Raw genomic sequence first — 15,306 nt, 5'->3', positions numbered from 1 at the left:
GCGGTGAGGTGAGTCTGATAGGGAAGGCCAAGCAGGACCCTAATTAGTTTATTTTGGGCTGTTTGGAGTTTAGTTTTCAGGGCTTGTGGTGCGTCACGATACCATACGTGGACTCCGTAGTCAAAGAGGGGCTGGATTATTGCACCAGCTATGGTCTTCAGTGTGTTGAAATTGACCATCGGGGCGATCCTCTGTAGGAAACGAGTTCGTTGGTTGATTTTATTTATTACTTTAGAAGTCATCTTTTCACTGGAAAGATTAGCTTCAAGGATGCATCCTAAGTAAGAGATTTCGTTTTTTCGTGTTATGACCTTGTCACCCACTTTGATTGTGAAGTTCTCGACTTTTTTGAGGTTATGATTTGATCCAAAGAGGATGGACTCCGTTTTTCCCAGGTGAATTGATAATTTGTTGTCGTTAAGCCATGTGCAGATCTTACTTAGTTCAGAGTTAAGTGTCTTTTCAACCTGCAAGTGGTATCCTACTCTGACATGGTAAAGTACCCCATTCAGCACCCCAAGTAGTGAGGTGCAGAATTCTGGATAAATAACACATTCCAGAGCTAGACGGCAACTGAGCTTAATAGAGTGTAAAGGGATGTGGAATTTTTTTCCTTCATTTTATTACATAATCAGTAGCAGTAGTGTCCCATACAGCAGTAGTGAATTGTTTTGCCCAATGTCTCAGCAAATGAATATGACACATGTCAAACTAGTCAAACACCCAAATAAGGCTTGTGTGAATTGGACGTCGCTGATACGTCTTTTAGAGACAATGATCTAAAAGATCATGAGCTGTAATCACCTTGAGGTAAAACACACACCGGGGCTGAGACTTAATCTTCTTTGTAGATTATGCAGAGAGTCGTAGTGAAGGTTGAAACGGATGGATGTAACACTGCTGACGCAGCGAGTGTAGTGGCTGCGGTTCATTAAAGGCAAGTCTGTTCATCTGTTAATTTATTCTGTAGGGACAGAACACCCACATGATCTGATCTGATGAGGGTGCTTGTCTCTTTTCAGACGGATACAATAACACCATGTGTTCAGGTGTGGTTGTGCCGCGCAGCGATCGTGTTTTTCTTGATTGGGTCTGAGATTTCTCATTAAAGTTCAGAGTCTACACTGCCACGGCCCAAAATGTCAGGCTACTGGGAAGAAAAAGTATACATGTCAGCAAATAATGATGTAAACTTTGTTGACATAAGGATCGAACAAAGTTCCAGAAAACCAAAGTGTAAATGAGAAAGTATCGGTACAGCTTTGCTGCTTGATGCTTGAGTATTGACTGTTGGCAGGGATTGGGTTGGGTGTTTGTCAGGAGAATAAGGTTCTCTTGCACCTAATTTATCCCTTTGTAGAGGCCGCCTCATCTCAGTGAGCTTTGAGCCAAGCTTACTGTGTTAGCCCTTTTCCACTTTAAACACAGCGAATCTGACAATATTTCAGATTATAGGTTCTGGTGTAAAAAGCCAAGCTCAAGAATGTCACACACTCTTAATTTCAACTTGCATCTTCTATTTTAATATTGTTACTATTATGTGTTACTTCAAACCTCCCCAACCCCTCACCCAACCCTCCCCCAAGTCTGGCAGTAATAGTGATCTTACATTTTTCATCTCTTTTTTCTATTTTTAGTGCCACGACTGAGAGTGCTGGAGTGCCAGTGAGGACTCTGAGGATGGCAATGTTGGTCGGTTCATGTCGGAAATGCAGCATCATTCATGCGTCATCAGGGATGTCACACCAAATTCTAGGCCCTGGGTACAAGGATTCACTGCGGGTCCCCCATGAATGTTCTTCATAGGGGGAGGGGGTTTAACCCATTTAGACTGGAAAGTGGAAACGCATTATTACGCATTATTTTGGGCTACTGAAAAATAGCAGCTCACAGCGCAGCACCGAGTGCTGCGCTGCGAGCTTGTAGATCTGCTATTTTTGAAAACTGGAAAGTGGAAACGCATTATTACGCATTATTTTGGGCTACTGAAAAATAGCAGCTCACAGCGCAGCACCGAGTGCTGCGCTGCGAGCTTGTAGATCTGCTATTTTTGAAAAATCATGATTTTCTTTTTGAAAAAACTATCTTTCTATGTCAGTGGTGCTCAAACCTTTTCATGTGAAGGACCCCCAAAATATATGGCCACGGACCTCCATCTCAAAATATTTAGTTCCAGGGCCCCCCAGAAGCAAAATTTGAGTTACAAATGTTAAAAATACATAATATTCAAAGCTTTGCACACATTTTCACGACTTTAAAACAATAGCAGATCTACAAGCTTGCAGCGCGGCACTCGTTGCCGCGCTGTAAGCTTGTATATCTGCTATTTTTCAATAACTAAAGTATAAGTAATAATTAAGGCCCCTCCACCTTGGGCCCTAGTAACTCAGTCCGACTCCCCCCCACCCTTGTGACACCCCTGGTCATACAGACGCTAGTATACCTGCAACGGGAGGACCACCAGAGCCACACAGATGAGGATGACCACCAGCAGCTGAGACGGCCAGATCTGTGGCGTGACGTCTCCGTAGCCCACGGTGGAGAAGGTGACGATGCAGAAGTACAGGGAGTTGAAGAGAGACAGGTTCTTAGGACCCGCTCTCTCCAGGTGCTGGATCCCACACGCCCTGCAAAGAGAAGAGATCACACCGACCAGACACATCCAAGGTGGCAGTCAGTATGAGTAGAACAGTGGTTCTCAACCTTTTCAGGCCGCAACCCTCAAAATAATCATATTTTAACTGGGGACCCTGACGAGCACTAAGAGTTGAGGCATTACATTTCATATAACACGGTTTTGTGAAAATAGCCGATCTACATGCTCACAACGCCTCACAACGTGAGGCGTTGTGAGCATGTAGATCGGCTATTTTCACAATTTCTGCCTCTAATACTGTATTTGACAATTTGGACAACTTTAAACTTGATTTTATTATATTAATAAACATTGTCATAAATACTTCATGGTTCCATTCGCTAGTTTAAAGTCTTGTTTCAATCACCATGATATGCGTTTTGTTAAAATATGGTCTCATTTATTTTAGAGTTGATGATTGATAAAGTAAGGTACTGTATGCTGTAGGAGGGAAGTGGCTACCCACCCTTCAACCTTGTCCCTTCTTCATCTTCTTTTTTTTTTTGGCAAGCTTAACACATTGTCCCGCCCTCGCTGCGGTTGCAGCCAATAGCCTTCATTTCCGGTATAATTTCTAGACTATGGTGGGTACCCATACAAGGGTAAAATAGGCTTCATTTACGCTCTGTAGAAACCAATGGGTGACGTCACCGTTCCCTTAGTCCAGGTTTTCTCTACAGTCTATGGAGTCAGCAGTAGTAAGATGGAACACTGCCAGAATGAGAGGGCTGGCTTATTTGGCAGCGTGTCGTTGTGTGTGGGGGTGATAACCTTCATTTATTTTATTTTATTTTTTAAAGTGCAACGGCTGTAGCTGACAGAAATATTATAAATGTGTGTTTTGTGAAAGCCATGTGGGCGACTTTGGTTATTTAGTGCCTCCTGCAGTGTGTGTGTGTGTGTGCGTGTGTGTGTGTGTGTGTGTGTGTGTGTGTGTGTGTGTGTGTGTGTGTGTGTGTGTGTGTGTGTGTGTGTGTGTGTGTGTGTGTGTGTGTGTGTGTGCGTGCGTGCGTGCGTGCGTGCGTGCGTGCGTGCGTGCGTGCGTGCGTGCGTGCGTGCGTGCGTGCGTGCGTGCGTGCGTGCGTGTGCATGTGTGCGTGTGTGCGTGTGCATGTCCATGCTTCATACTAGTAACAAGCGGGAACTGGTAAAAGTCTAAAAACATCAACAATTTTACTTGAGTAAAAGTACCAAAGTAATGGCCTCAAATGATACTTATAGTACCAAAAGTAAAATTACTCAAATGTGTCATATATGTACAACAATCTGGGAACCACATCATCAAAGAAAGGGCAACGCCCACTCGGCCTGTCTCTCTTCCTTTAGAAGCGTAGCGACTCTGAGGCTGTCTAGAGAGATTATATGTACAATAGCTCTGCTATTTTCGAAAATAGAACTTAATTGGTTAATGTATGTTTTGTAATAATTATCTACGGTAAATCTATAAAGTAACAAGTCATTTTGAGTAAAAGAAAAATTATTTCCCTGATAGATTTGTTGGAGTAGAAGTATAAAGTGCTGAAAAATGTACATACTCAAGTAAAGTCAAAGTATCTCAAAATAGAATTCAAATATAGTAGTTGAGTATATATAATTGGCTACTTTTCACCATTACCTTAGCTCTCTTAGCTCTTAGTTTCCTATCTCTTCTGAAAGCCTTTAATGCCACTCTTCAATTATGTGTGAAACAATTCTAGAAGCACTGATCTCACTTGAAGCGATGCTTGCATCAGATCAGAATCTGTTTCACCCTTAAGATGCCGCTCGGAGAATTGGACGCCAGAATCCATTTCTTTAGCGAGGGCCAAAGGGCACCTGAATCGATAAGCCTTTGCGCCTTCTGATCACTGCAATCATTCAGAGTGACACCATCGATTGAGCCGTCAGTTTCTGGCTCAGTGCTCATGTTAATTCATTTGGGTTTGTGTTGGTGAAGTTGGAAAGAGGAGCCTGGAGGCCTGGAGCGAGAGGTAATGAGACGGGCTGACAGAATGAGTCCAGGCGGCAGGCAGTAGCTGGCGGCCAGGCCATGACGAGGTACAAACCACCAGGGATGAGATCATTAATGTTCAGCGATATTACAACTCATGATCAGAGAATTGTAAGAAAAAAGGGGGGACATTTTCTTAAAGGAGTATTTCACCACTTTTCAAACTGTCTTCATATAACTGCAGGCTTTCTATTCCTGATAAAATTGCAATGTTAAAGTGGAAGCCATTGTTCTCGCGATAATACAAATCGAAATATATTTTTCAAAAATAATGTTTAAAAAAGAGAATCTGTCAAACGATGATGTCACTGGTGGACATTAGTGAGGACCTATTATATGAAGACAGGTTGAAAAGTGGTGAAGTCCTCCTTTAACCACATCCGCCTTATATATTTCATTATCTTACGCAAAATAGCTAAAATAGCCATCTTCTATTTTCCAAAAATGTTTTGCTTCCCGTCGTCAACACGTTTAATACCGGCTATCAACTGTTGCAAAGCGCCACTGAGGAAATGAAGACATTTCAATTGATTAATGTCACTTTGATGGGAAAAATCCATGGCTTGTTGGGAGGCGCTTTGTATGAAAAGCAAAGCTTTCAGCAGGGGTGGTTGACTGAGACTGATAGAGATATTACAAATGTCAGTCTCTGTGGAGGCTGGTGTCAACCCAGACCCAAGGGAGACGACATTGCACAAGATCCAAGTATGACGCTCTGTACAGAGACAAGGGCCTCCAGCCACGGATGACTGGGTGTCTGACAGCAGTGAAGCTGCATGTCAGCTCTCCAGGGGTGTCGTACTAAATTCTGGGCCCTGGGTGGGTACTTTAACTATTGAAAAATAGCAGATCTGCTATTTTTGAAAAATCATGAAAAATCTTTGAATATTTCAAATCCTTAAAGGTTTTTTGAAAAAAACTGTTTCTACGTCAGTGGTGCTCAAACCTTTTCATGTGAAGGACCCCCAAAATTATATGTATTTGGCCACAGACTCAAAATATTTAGTTCCAGGGACCCCCCCAGAGGCAAAATTTGAGTTAAAATCTTTCGCTTAAAAAAATACATATATTCAAAGATTTGCACACATTTTCACAACTTTTCAAAAATAGCAGATCTACAAGCTCGCAGCGCGGTACTCAGTGCCGTGCTGTGAGCTTGTATATCTGCTATTTTTCAATAGCTAAAGTATAAAATAATTAAGGCCCCTCCACCTTGGGCCCTAGTAACTCAGTCCCACTCCCCCCCCCCCCCCCCCCCCTTGTGACACCCTGCAGCTCTCAACCCTTTTCATTTCAAGTTTAACGTTATGCATTAGGCAAAGGACCCCTATTTGATCAAATGTTTTATCTCTGACAACTCAACATTCGCTGTAAAAACCTAAGTGTTCGTTTTAAATCTTTACAGGCGGTCCATTTGGAACCCGGCGGTCCCAGGATGGACAGACGACTTAGTGAAGGAGTGGATTAAAAGCCATTTAGACCTGGACCACATTATTTCATGCTTTAACTATTAAAAAATAGCAGATATACAAGCTCACAGCGTGGCACCGAGTGCCGGGCTGCGATTCTTTTTTTTTTTTTCGCAACTCAAGTCCTTTGACCTGATTCCAAGTGTCCTTAATAAAGTTTGATTGATTGATTAACATGACACAATCCCAGGTCACACTGGAGTGAAGGACTACTCACCCAGTGAACACCAGACACAGCAAGGTGCAGATGAGGATGAGCACCTGGTTGAACATGGCAGAATGGTTCCTCTGGATGGCACGATGGAGATCATTCTGAACAAACGGGAGACAAACTGTTAGATGGATAGACAGAGAGATAGAGAGACAGATAAACCTTAAATAGAGACCATAAAACTACTTACTGATTTACCACTTCAAGAAAGGCGCTATTTTAAAAGTAAAGCCCATCCAAACAATTAAGAAAAGTTTTACTTTGTATTTTTTTTAAACTGATGCAGCTGAGCAGTGTGCGGGATTATTGTTCATGAAATACTTTTTTCATGAGTCCAACGCACCTTCATCTGAACAAAGTGGATGTGCGAATATTTCCTTTGCATATCCTACAATGACACATGGCAAAATAGGAAAGTCAGATCCATGTCGTCGTAAGTTTTAACAACTAAAACATGACTTTATACTAGTGTTGATTTCATAGCCTAGAACATATACCGTACTGTTTGACATTGATTTTGATTGACTAAATGTCTTTTAGTTCTACAGGATCTCTTCTGCACTAGTCCCTCCCTAACATTTTAGTCTAGTTTTTATTTGTTGACAAAATAGATAGATGTCAATAGATTTAGTATTAGTTTTTAGTATTCATAGTTTTTATTTAGTTCTTATTTTGTTTTCGCCAGTAAAAAAAGGTAGTTGATGAACACGCTTAGTCATAGTTTTAGTTGACACTCAACATGGTATGGTAATATGCTTACGAATATGACCCCTGTTCAGTGAGACAGAGCGAGCTACAATATGTCCGCCACCTCGTTCCAACACCATCTTCAAGCTGTCCCTGCATGTCATCCATGGGTTTTGGCCCCAGAACCCTGCCATCTGTCCTACTATCTGGTTGCGGCACCATGTCCTGACTGTAGCCATAGATTATTGCGTCAGAGTGATACACTGCACCAGTTGGTACAGTACACTTACAGTATATCTATGGCTTGGATTGTTCACCTTCCCTCCTGAGTTAATTTACGAGCTCGAATCTGAGGTTTTTGTCTAGTGTGCAGTGTGCACTATTTATCCATCCACACGCTCCTTCATTTGGCCCATTAAGACTGGGAAAAGCCTATGCAGTATGTTGTTTTACCCAGTGGTGTTAAGTAACTAAGAAGATGTACTTAAAGGGATATTTCACTTTCAAAAAAACCTTTAGTCATTTTATCGTCTAATCAGGCTTTTATGTCTTTAATTTGCTTGATTCATGATGTAAATGTTACCAGGCCCTCCTCCTCCAGGATCCCTCCCCATACACACACATTGTAACTTCAAACTCCATTTAACCATGATAGATTCATCAAAAACACAGATTATTTCTTCTGGTGAATACTACCCTCCTAAGTGAGCTGGCTGTGTTTTTCCCATAACTATTTTAATTTATTTGTAAAAAAAAATATTTCCCAAAGAATATTTTTTTTCTTTGCACACTTCAAGTGACCATTTTCCCTGCCGTGGTTGACTAGGATTCATGCCATTTTCTTTGTAAGTGGCTCTGGATAAGGGCGTCTGTTATTAAATGCCTAAATTGCTAATTGACTATGTAAGTCAGCAGCAGCCTATTATATGTTGTGAAGTGGTGTACTCACAATCATGTTCTCCAGGGCACATTTGGCTAACCAGCAGTTGAGAAATACAGGGACGAATATGTGTCTCAGTGGAGCCCAGAAGATCTGTGGGAAAGGAAGGGAAAAAGTAGACATAAGGGCTATCGATTATTTTCTTATCTTCTCTATACCCGCCAATACCCATAAAAATAACCCCAGTAAATTGGACCCCTATACAGCACATTTCCGTCCGGAGGAGCTTCTGTTTCGTCATATTGATATCATATCATGCATGTAGCTGCGTGAGTTGTTGTATTTGTCACTGTGCAATTGCACCATCCTCCTAACTATCAGGATCAATAACATGCCCAGGAAGCAGTTAGGGGTTAAGTGTCTTGCTCAGGGACACTTCCGACTGGGCGGACCCGGACCGGGGGTCGAACCGGTGACCTTCCAATTCTCAGATGGCCTCTCTACCTACTCAGCTACAAGCACCCCCATAGCTGTGATTGGTCTACCTTTGAGGAGACAGACATCACGCACGCACGCACGCGCCCACGGATACACGCGCACATACATCTATACACACACGCATGCAAGCACACACACACACACACACACACACACACACACACACACACACACACACACACACACACACACACACACACACACACACACACACACACACACACACACACACACACACACACACACACACACACACACACACACATTCAGCACAGGCATGCACTGTTCTATGAAGATCAATGAGGAAAAGCGACTTTTGTGGGACATTTGAAAAGCCATTTTCTCTAATGGCCAATGCGTCGCAAGAAAGTTAAAAAATGCTCCTACGCGTTGTGGCACCCAGGCTTCATGTGGGAGACTATAGGTCCTTTAGTCTTCCTGATGAAGGCTGTGTGCCACAAAGCGTAGGTTCCATTTTTCACTTTGTCAACCCTCTTACCAAAGAGCACCTTGTTTGGATTTCTATTCATCTGCAAAAAAAATTGTACTGCTCTTTGTTTTCTACCCTGTTCTAGACAGCGTGGCTTTCAGCCACACAGTTTGAGAAAAAGAAAGAAATGGAACAGATGAAATACTGGGATATCCTTAAGCAAACACATTTTTAATGGTAAAATCAAAGGAATGGAAGGTTTCCCAGGTCACTGGCATTGATCCCTGCCTTAAGTCAGGATGTTTTATAAGTAAGAGTAAAGTCACCTCCTGATGAGAAGGGTACTGTAAGACTCATCTGTATCCTGTCAAAAACACAGGGTGATACTGAAGGCCCGGTGCTGAATGACAAATAGCCACCTGCTCTCTGGTGCGATGGTCGCAGTGAAAACGTTAATATACCGTAGGGGCTTTAAAATATGTTATGAGAATTTTACAATCAGCCGAGGGCACACAAAAAAACACATTCTACGCAATGTGAAATCAATGCAAATTGTTGCCTCCACTAATTGAATTGCTTGCAGTACAACTAGAATTGATCACTTAATTACTCACTGTGATTATAAATGGCACTGTATTGATCATCTCCAGTATGAAAGACATCTGGAATATCTGCTCCCAAATGTTCCCCTGCACAGAGAAAAACAAAGTAAAGTAGTCAATAGAACAGTTAGTTAGACGAGATCAAACAATTGAAGTCTGTATCCGGCTGTTTATTTGTTCATTATTTATGAATCGTAGTGTAAACAAAAGCATAGCTGCGGTAGTGATGGTTGCAGTGACATGCAAAACACTTCAGTAACCAGAGGCAGGATAACTACTCTGTGAGTTATTGAGCCTGCTTGAAGTGCAGATCGAGGCCCGATGCTGCCATGAGGGTATAAATACGCGTGATTCCTAAACCCACCAGGATTGAGTTAAGACCCGCCTCCTCTCGATAATCTTAAGTATGAAAGTGCCCATGAACGTTAGTGCTGCTCGCTCAAGTGCAAAGTACCTACTACCTACTGATCCATTACAATAATACACGCAGCAATAGGCCCAAAGCCATATCCTAACCATAACAATTTAACTGATAATCAGTAAGAGTTTTTATTTTGAGCACAGTAGTGACAAATTAATAGCTTTCTCAGTACGTTTTTCTCTTTAGCAAAGTTACAAAGTTTTCCCTTTATTAAGCACAGTAGGCCTACAATTAAGTCAGTTTCAAGATTTTTTTTAGCACAGTTTATTTTGAGCACTGTAGTGAGAAATTAATAGTTGTGCATTGTGCAAATGCAGGCTTTTCTCAAGTACAAGTCTTCATGCCTCTGACTTTATCCACCCTCCATGTGTGTGTCAGACTCAGGCAGACAGGCAGGGATTTCAGCCACTCCTGGAAGTCCTCGCGTTTCCACGAGGCGGGTCTTAACTCAAGCCTGGTGGGTTTAGGAATCACGCTATAAATACATCTAAATCGACCGCTTCTTTGTTTGAAATACAAGGTGTTAGTACTGATCTCAAATTGATCAGGGCCTCTACTGAAGTTACAATACATTGCGGTAAGTAATGCGGTGGTCAAAGTTAATGCACGTAAACCTATTCTTAACCTAGTTGTGTTAATTCATAGCGTGTTTATCATGTATGTATGTATGTATTCCCTGGTTTGTGTTGGTACTAAGCACAGCAGGAGACATTTTAACAAGCTTAACCCACTGTTTGACTTATAAGTTAACTTTTTGCTTGCTGCATATGATTACGTTTCTGCTGCATAATGCATGTGTGCTCTATTATTGTACAACTATATGCATATTTATACACAAGAGTACAGAAGATCAGGGACAACTTATAGGAATGCTGGTCCATGTTGACTCCAGTCTCTTACTTTTACATTTCAAGGTAAGCATTAGGCCATGGACCTCCATAAATGCCCATTGACTACAGATGAAAATGTACTTACTGGCTAACTCTGGCTCATTCACATGGATATGAAAACCGACATGTTGATTAATGTGCACTGGCACTGGTAAATAAAGAAATAAGAGAGCGAACAAATGGAATGGAATGGACTCAGATTAGGGTCCATTTGGTTCCTAACTATCAAAAATGAAGCTGGGGGACCCCCTGGAACCCCTCAAGGACCCCTGGAGTCCCGGGACCCCACTTTGTGAACCACTGCTGTCATTATTCAAGTGGATTGTGATATGATCTGATCTGAAATGTAAGCGTAATGTTTATAGAACCATTCCCGGAACAATGGAACGAGAGTAACGAGACATTATTCAGTTGAAGAACTCCACTCAGCAGATGAATACACAGCTGCCATGCAGCATTTGTTGGTGATATTCAGATATCCTGTGTTATCATTTGAATGCTGCTCGCTACGCTTTCATCGCGGGCGGAATGTCGGAAATGAAAACTCTCCTGATACCATCACCACTCACACTGCAAGTGGTTTTCAAAGTGGTGTCCGGGGACCGCCAGCGGTCTTTGAGGAGGTTCCAGGTGGTCCCCAGCTGAATTGGTTTGATAGTTAGGATTCAAATTAACCCTTGCAGGTATGTTACTCCAAGAGTTACAAACTCAGAGAGTTGACTATTGACTAGTATCTCGAGCTAGACTGTTGACTCACACATGCTTCTGTCATACAGTCTAAGGAGGTGCCAAAAACGATCTGGGAGTAAAGCAGCTTCCTCCCTGACTACTTTTCGTCTTTGCAGGTAAATCTAATTACTCAACGACTTAATACATTTCTACGATTTTGTGAACAGAATTGATAAACAGATGACAGATTCGTGAGACTAACCGTGGCCGTAATGCATGCATACCAAACTGTTTTGAGAAGAGTGTGGATTCATGGGGTTACCCTGGTCCACCAACCCTCACTGTGAGCTGGAGCTCACCAGACCAGAAAATGTGTTTCCAATTCTCCGGTGTCAAGTAAAGCTCACAGGTCGTTGACAACTCATACCCGATTTGTGTCAAGGTGTCACAAGTTATGCATTTTTCATGAGTTTCTCTGCAACCGTCATGCTCTGCTCTGCTGATCTCTGTGCTGCCCATTGTGTGTATAGGTCCTTCTGGCTGGTGGACCCTTCCAGATGCATGGATTCCACCTTCTTTACCTTGTCTGTCATTCTCCTCACATACTGTAAGTGTAATTAACCTGATGAAGTGCCCTGGCCCCTGGTGAAACTTATCCAGCTCATCATGCACATTCCTATGGATCGTTCATTTAAGCCTCTCAGACCAAAACATAGAATATTTCTTTTTATCGTTTGATAGGATTTTATTCACAATTCCATGCCGTATAGATGTGATACCATAACAGGTCAATCAAAAATAACAATTCTTCTACATTCTGTTGTGTAGACTTCTTGCAAATTAAGTAATGCAGGTGTTTAACGATAATTTAACTCTTGAGAGCGTAAGGGTCCATTTGGTTTCATTTTACACTCTCAAGAGTTAAAGATCTATAAGGGTCCATTTGGTTACCAACTCTCCATCATTTAGCTGGGGACCAGCTGGAACCCCCTCAAGGACCGCTGGTGGTCCCCGGACCACTGGTTCAAAACTACTGCTTTATATGATTATGATGAAACGAAGCATTGCTGCTGGTAGCAGTAGCTGTAGCAGGCATGGGATTCGAGCCGGTCTAACGCTCATACGCCCTCCAACCAAACAACCACATAATGTTCAGGAGCAGGGCCACACCTACAGTCAGGCTATCTCCAATCAGGTTGTATCTGCTCACCTATAAAAGCTCACCTAACCCACTTCCCCCAATCATTATCGCATTCTGCAACCCTCCCACCCATCCCACTACTTTCCTATCTTCTCTCTACTCTTTCCTTCCGTAGGGGGGTTCGTGGTGCCCGGGAGCTATGGCGGGCCCCCTTTGAAGCTTACCCAATTCTGCAAAGTTCGGCATCGGAGACTCGGCCTCTGATACTCCCCATTGACTCTGCATCACCGACAATCTGGCATCGGCTACTATGCATCATCGACTCAGCCAGAAGTCCCTCGCCTTTCTATTTGTTTCGCTCCATTTGTTTCACCGTTCTCTTCAATAAACTCTTAAACTATCAATTTGTAGTGTGGTCCTTGCTAGTGAACTGTAAGTTAACAGCCACATATTTGTAATGGTTACTGGACTGGTGTTCACTCAACATCTCTCACTGCTACTGTACCACACTGACAGCTCATCAATGAACAAACTCTGTCCACCTCCCCAGCCTTTAGTATCGTTTACAGGTTTTCACTATGTCAGCATGTCACTCGATGCAGCTTCATATGTATAGTTATCTTGTTCTGTGTATAGGTTCTGCCCTATGAGTGGGTCATATGTCTGCTATCATGTCCATGTAATAACTGTAATTTAGGCTCTGCTTGCCCAGATTGTTCTGGAGCATCACAGGAAGAGTTCTAGAGCCACACTACCAAATACAATGCGATATAACTGCATTAAATGTTTTATTTCTTTTTTTATCTACTGTAGATGAGGGTGTCCGGGTTGAAGTGGATTCAACTGATGTAATCAAGTGTTCTAAACGTTTAATTCCTATCCGAGTGGATCACATTTGGATTTTGGGTAGTTAAAAAAAAAAAAAAAAAAAAAAAAACGGATTGGGATCACTTTGACGTCCAATCTGTGATCATCATAGACTTAACTCAGGAAACATTATGTCAACAGAAATATGAAGTTTAATTAATCAAATAATATCTTTAAAAATCTGATCCATACACTCATATAGGAACTACAGTAAAAGTTTTGAACTCTCTGGCTTTTTGTAAGATTGTACGTTTGTTCTGGTAACTTTATCAGTTACCAGAAGAAGCTTTGTGACGTTACTTTGAGAGACAAACTCACAGACACCAGAGCCTAACACATCTAAATGTAGATTTTCTTTTTTTCTTGTTTGATCTTTCCCCCATTCTCTTCCCCCCCTCCCTTCTCCTTCGTTCTCTTTCATCTATTGAAATAACGATAGGCCTCTCTGATGGGAACGATACAGGGAAAACTCTTTACTTGTGTAAAGCTGTGATGTGACAATAAAGCGTGTTCTGATCTACCATCCATGTCTAACGGCTATCATCAGTGTTGCCATGTCTGCTTATTATAAGCGAATTCAGTTTTTTGTTTTGTTTTATTATTTAAACCAGTGGTTCTGAAATATTTTCATGTATTTGTCCCCCACAGACCCCCATCTGAAAATGTTTTGTGCCAGGGAGCCTCATAACAGATTTGTGTTTATAGAATGTTTCAAAAGAATCTTCCAAATCTTCCACATTTTATTTCAAAGAGCCGAGGTTTAAAGTGCTCATGTGGCCTACAGTCGCTTCTTTGGGGCTTGTTTTAACACTGGCTATCATGTACACAGCACCGACACACTGTGATAAGCAGTGAAAGACGTTAGCTCAAGACAAATGTAATTATGGGATGTTTGCCAGACAGTGGTTACACCGTGGAGCAGGAAATGGCCACGATGGCACAGTTCCAATGATGGAGAGTAACTAAGTACATTTACTCAGTCAAGTACAATTTTGAGGTACTTTGACCATTTTTCCATTTCATTTTTGCCGTATTCAATAGCATGATGTTGACTCCACTTGAGTTTGAAAATAGCCGATCTACAAACAGAGCCAGCGTGTGGCCTGGGCATACTGGTCAGTTGCCCAGGGGAGCCAACTCCCTATGGGCGCCACATGGCGCCGTGTCACTTCCACCACAGAGGAAATAGATTTTATTTATTATTGCGCTCGCTATGACACCACCAAGCTACAAGTTACCCAACAGACAGGAGTCAGGAGAAAATACGACAAAGCCACCATGTCAGCGCTATCTGACTATTTTCCCCAGGGCGCTAAATTGCCGTGCCCCGGAACTGTCTACTTGTGGATCTGCATTTTTTTTTTAAGTCTGACACATTTTTACAGCTTTTAGAACATTTAATTTGTTACTGTAAGTATATTTTGACACCAATACTTGTGTTCTTTTACTCAAGTAACATGTTGAATAGCAGCCTTTGACTTGTCATTTCTATATGCTATGGTATGGTCATTCTATAGGGTAATGCTGCTTTTACTTGAGTAAAAAGCTTCTTTACCTTGTAGCAGAGATATGTGATCAGCATGGTCTCCAGGAAACTGATTAAGGCCACTGTCACCTGAGGCAGAGAGGAGAAGAGGGAGACAGATTACAACACTCATGCAATCTGCACAGCCTCTGTGGAGCATCAGCGGCTCTGCAAATAATGGCTTTAAAACTCGCTCAATCGGTTTCTCACACTGTTTTGAACTCAGGAATCAATTTTCCCCTGACCGGATTTTATTGTTTTTTTATTAGACGTCAAACCGGAAGTGTTTACGCAATCGACTTCTGGCCTTCAAAATAAGAGACTGGCCGCTTATGGAGAAAGCGAGAGGCACGCTGGACATTTTAATCCGTTAATTTCAGGAGCACAAAAT

The 15,306-nt window shown here is 42.1% G+C and overlaps 1 protein-coding gene across 1 annotated transcript in view; it reads right to left on the bottom strand.

The window, feature by feature from the left end:
• The window catches only part of kcnt1b (potassium sodium-activated channel subfamily T member 1b), a gene marked incomplete at both ends in the record, with an annotated part of 144,848 nt that overhangs the window by 44,701 nt on the left and 84,841 nt on the right, over positions 1 to 15,306 (bottom strand). Inside the window, 5 exons of the mRNA XM_080738727.1 lie at positions 2,444 to 2,627; positions 6,312 to 6,406; positions 7,942 to 8,025; positions 9,415 to 9,489; positions 14,946 to 15,005. Coding sequence (XP_080594853.1) covers positions 2,444 to 2,627; positions 6,312 to 6,406; positions 7,942 to 8,025; positions 9,415 to 9,489; positions 14,946 to 15,005 — 498 coding nt within the window. The remainder of the gene's footprint in view (positions 1 to 2,443; positions 2,628 to 6,311; positions 6,407 to 7,941; positions 8,026 to 9,414; positions 9,490 to 14,945; positions 15,006 to 15,306) is intronic.

The sequence above is a fragment of the Nannobrachium achirus genome (genome assembly GCF_963921795.1).
Source record: "Nannobrachium achirus genome assembly, chromosome: 12".
NCBI classification, from domain to species: domain Eukaryota; kingdom Metazoa; phylum Chordata; class Actinopteri; order Myctophiformes; family Myctophidae; genus Nannobrachium; species Nannobrachium achirus.
This window is presented reverse-complemented; position numbering and strand designations above follow the sequence as displayed.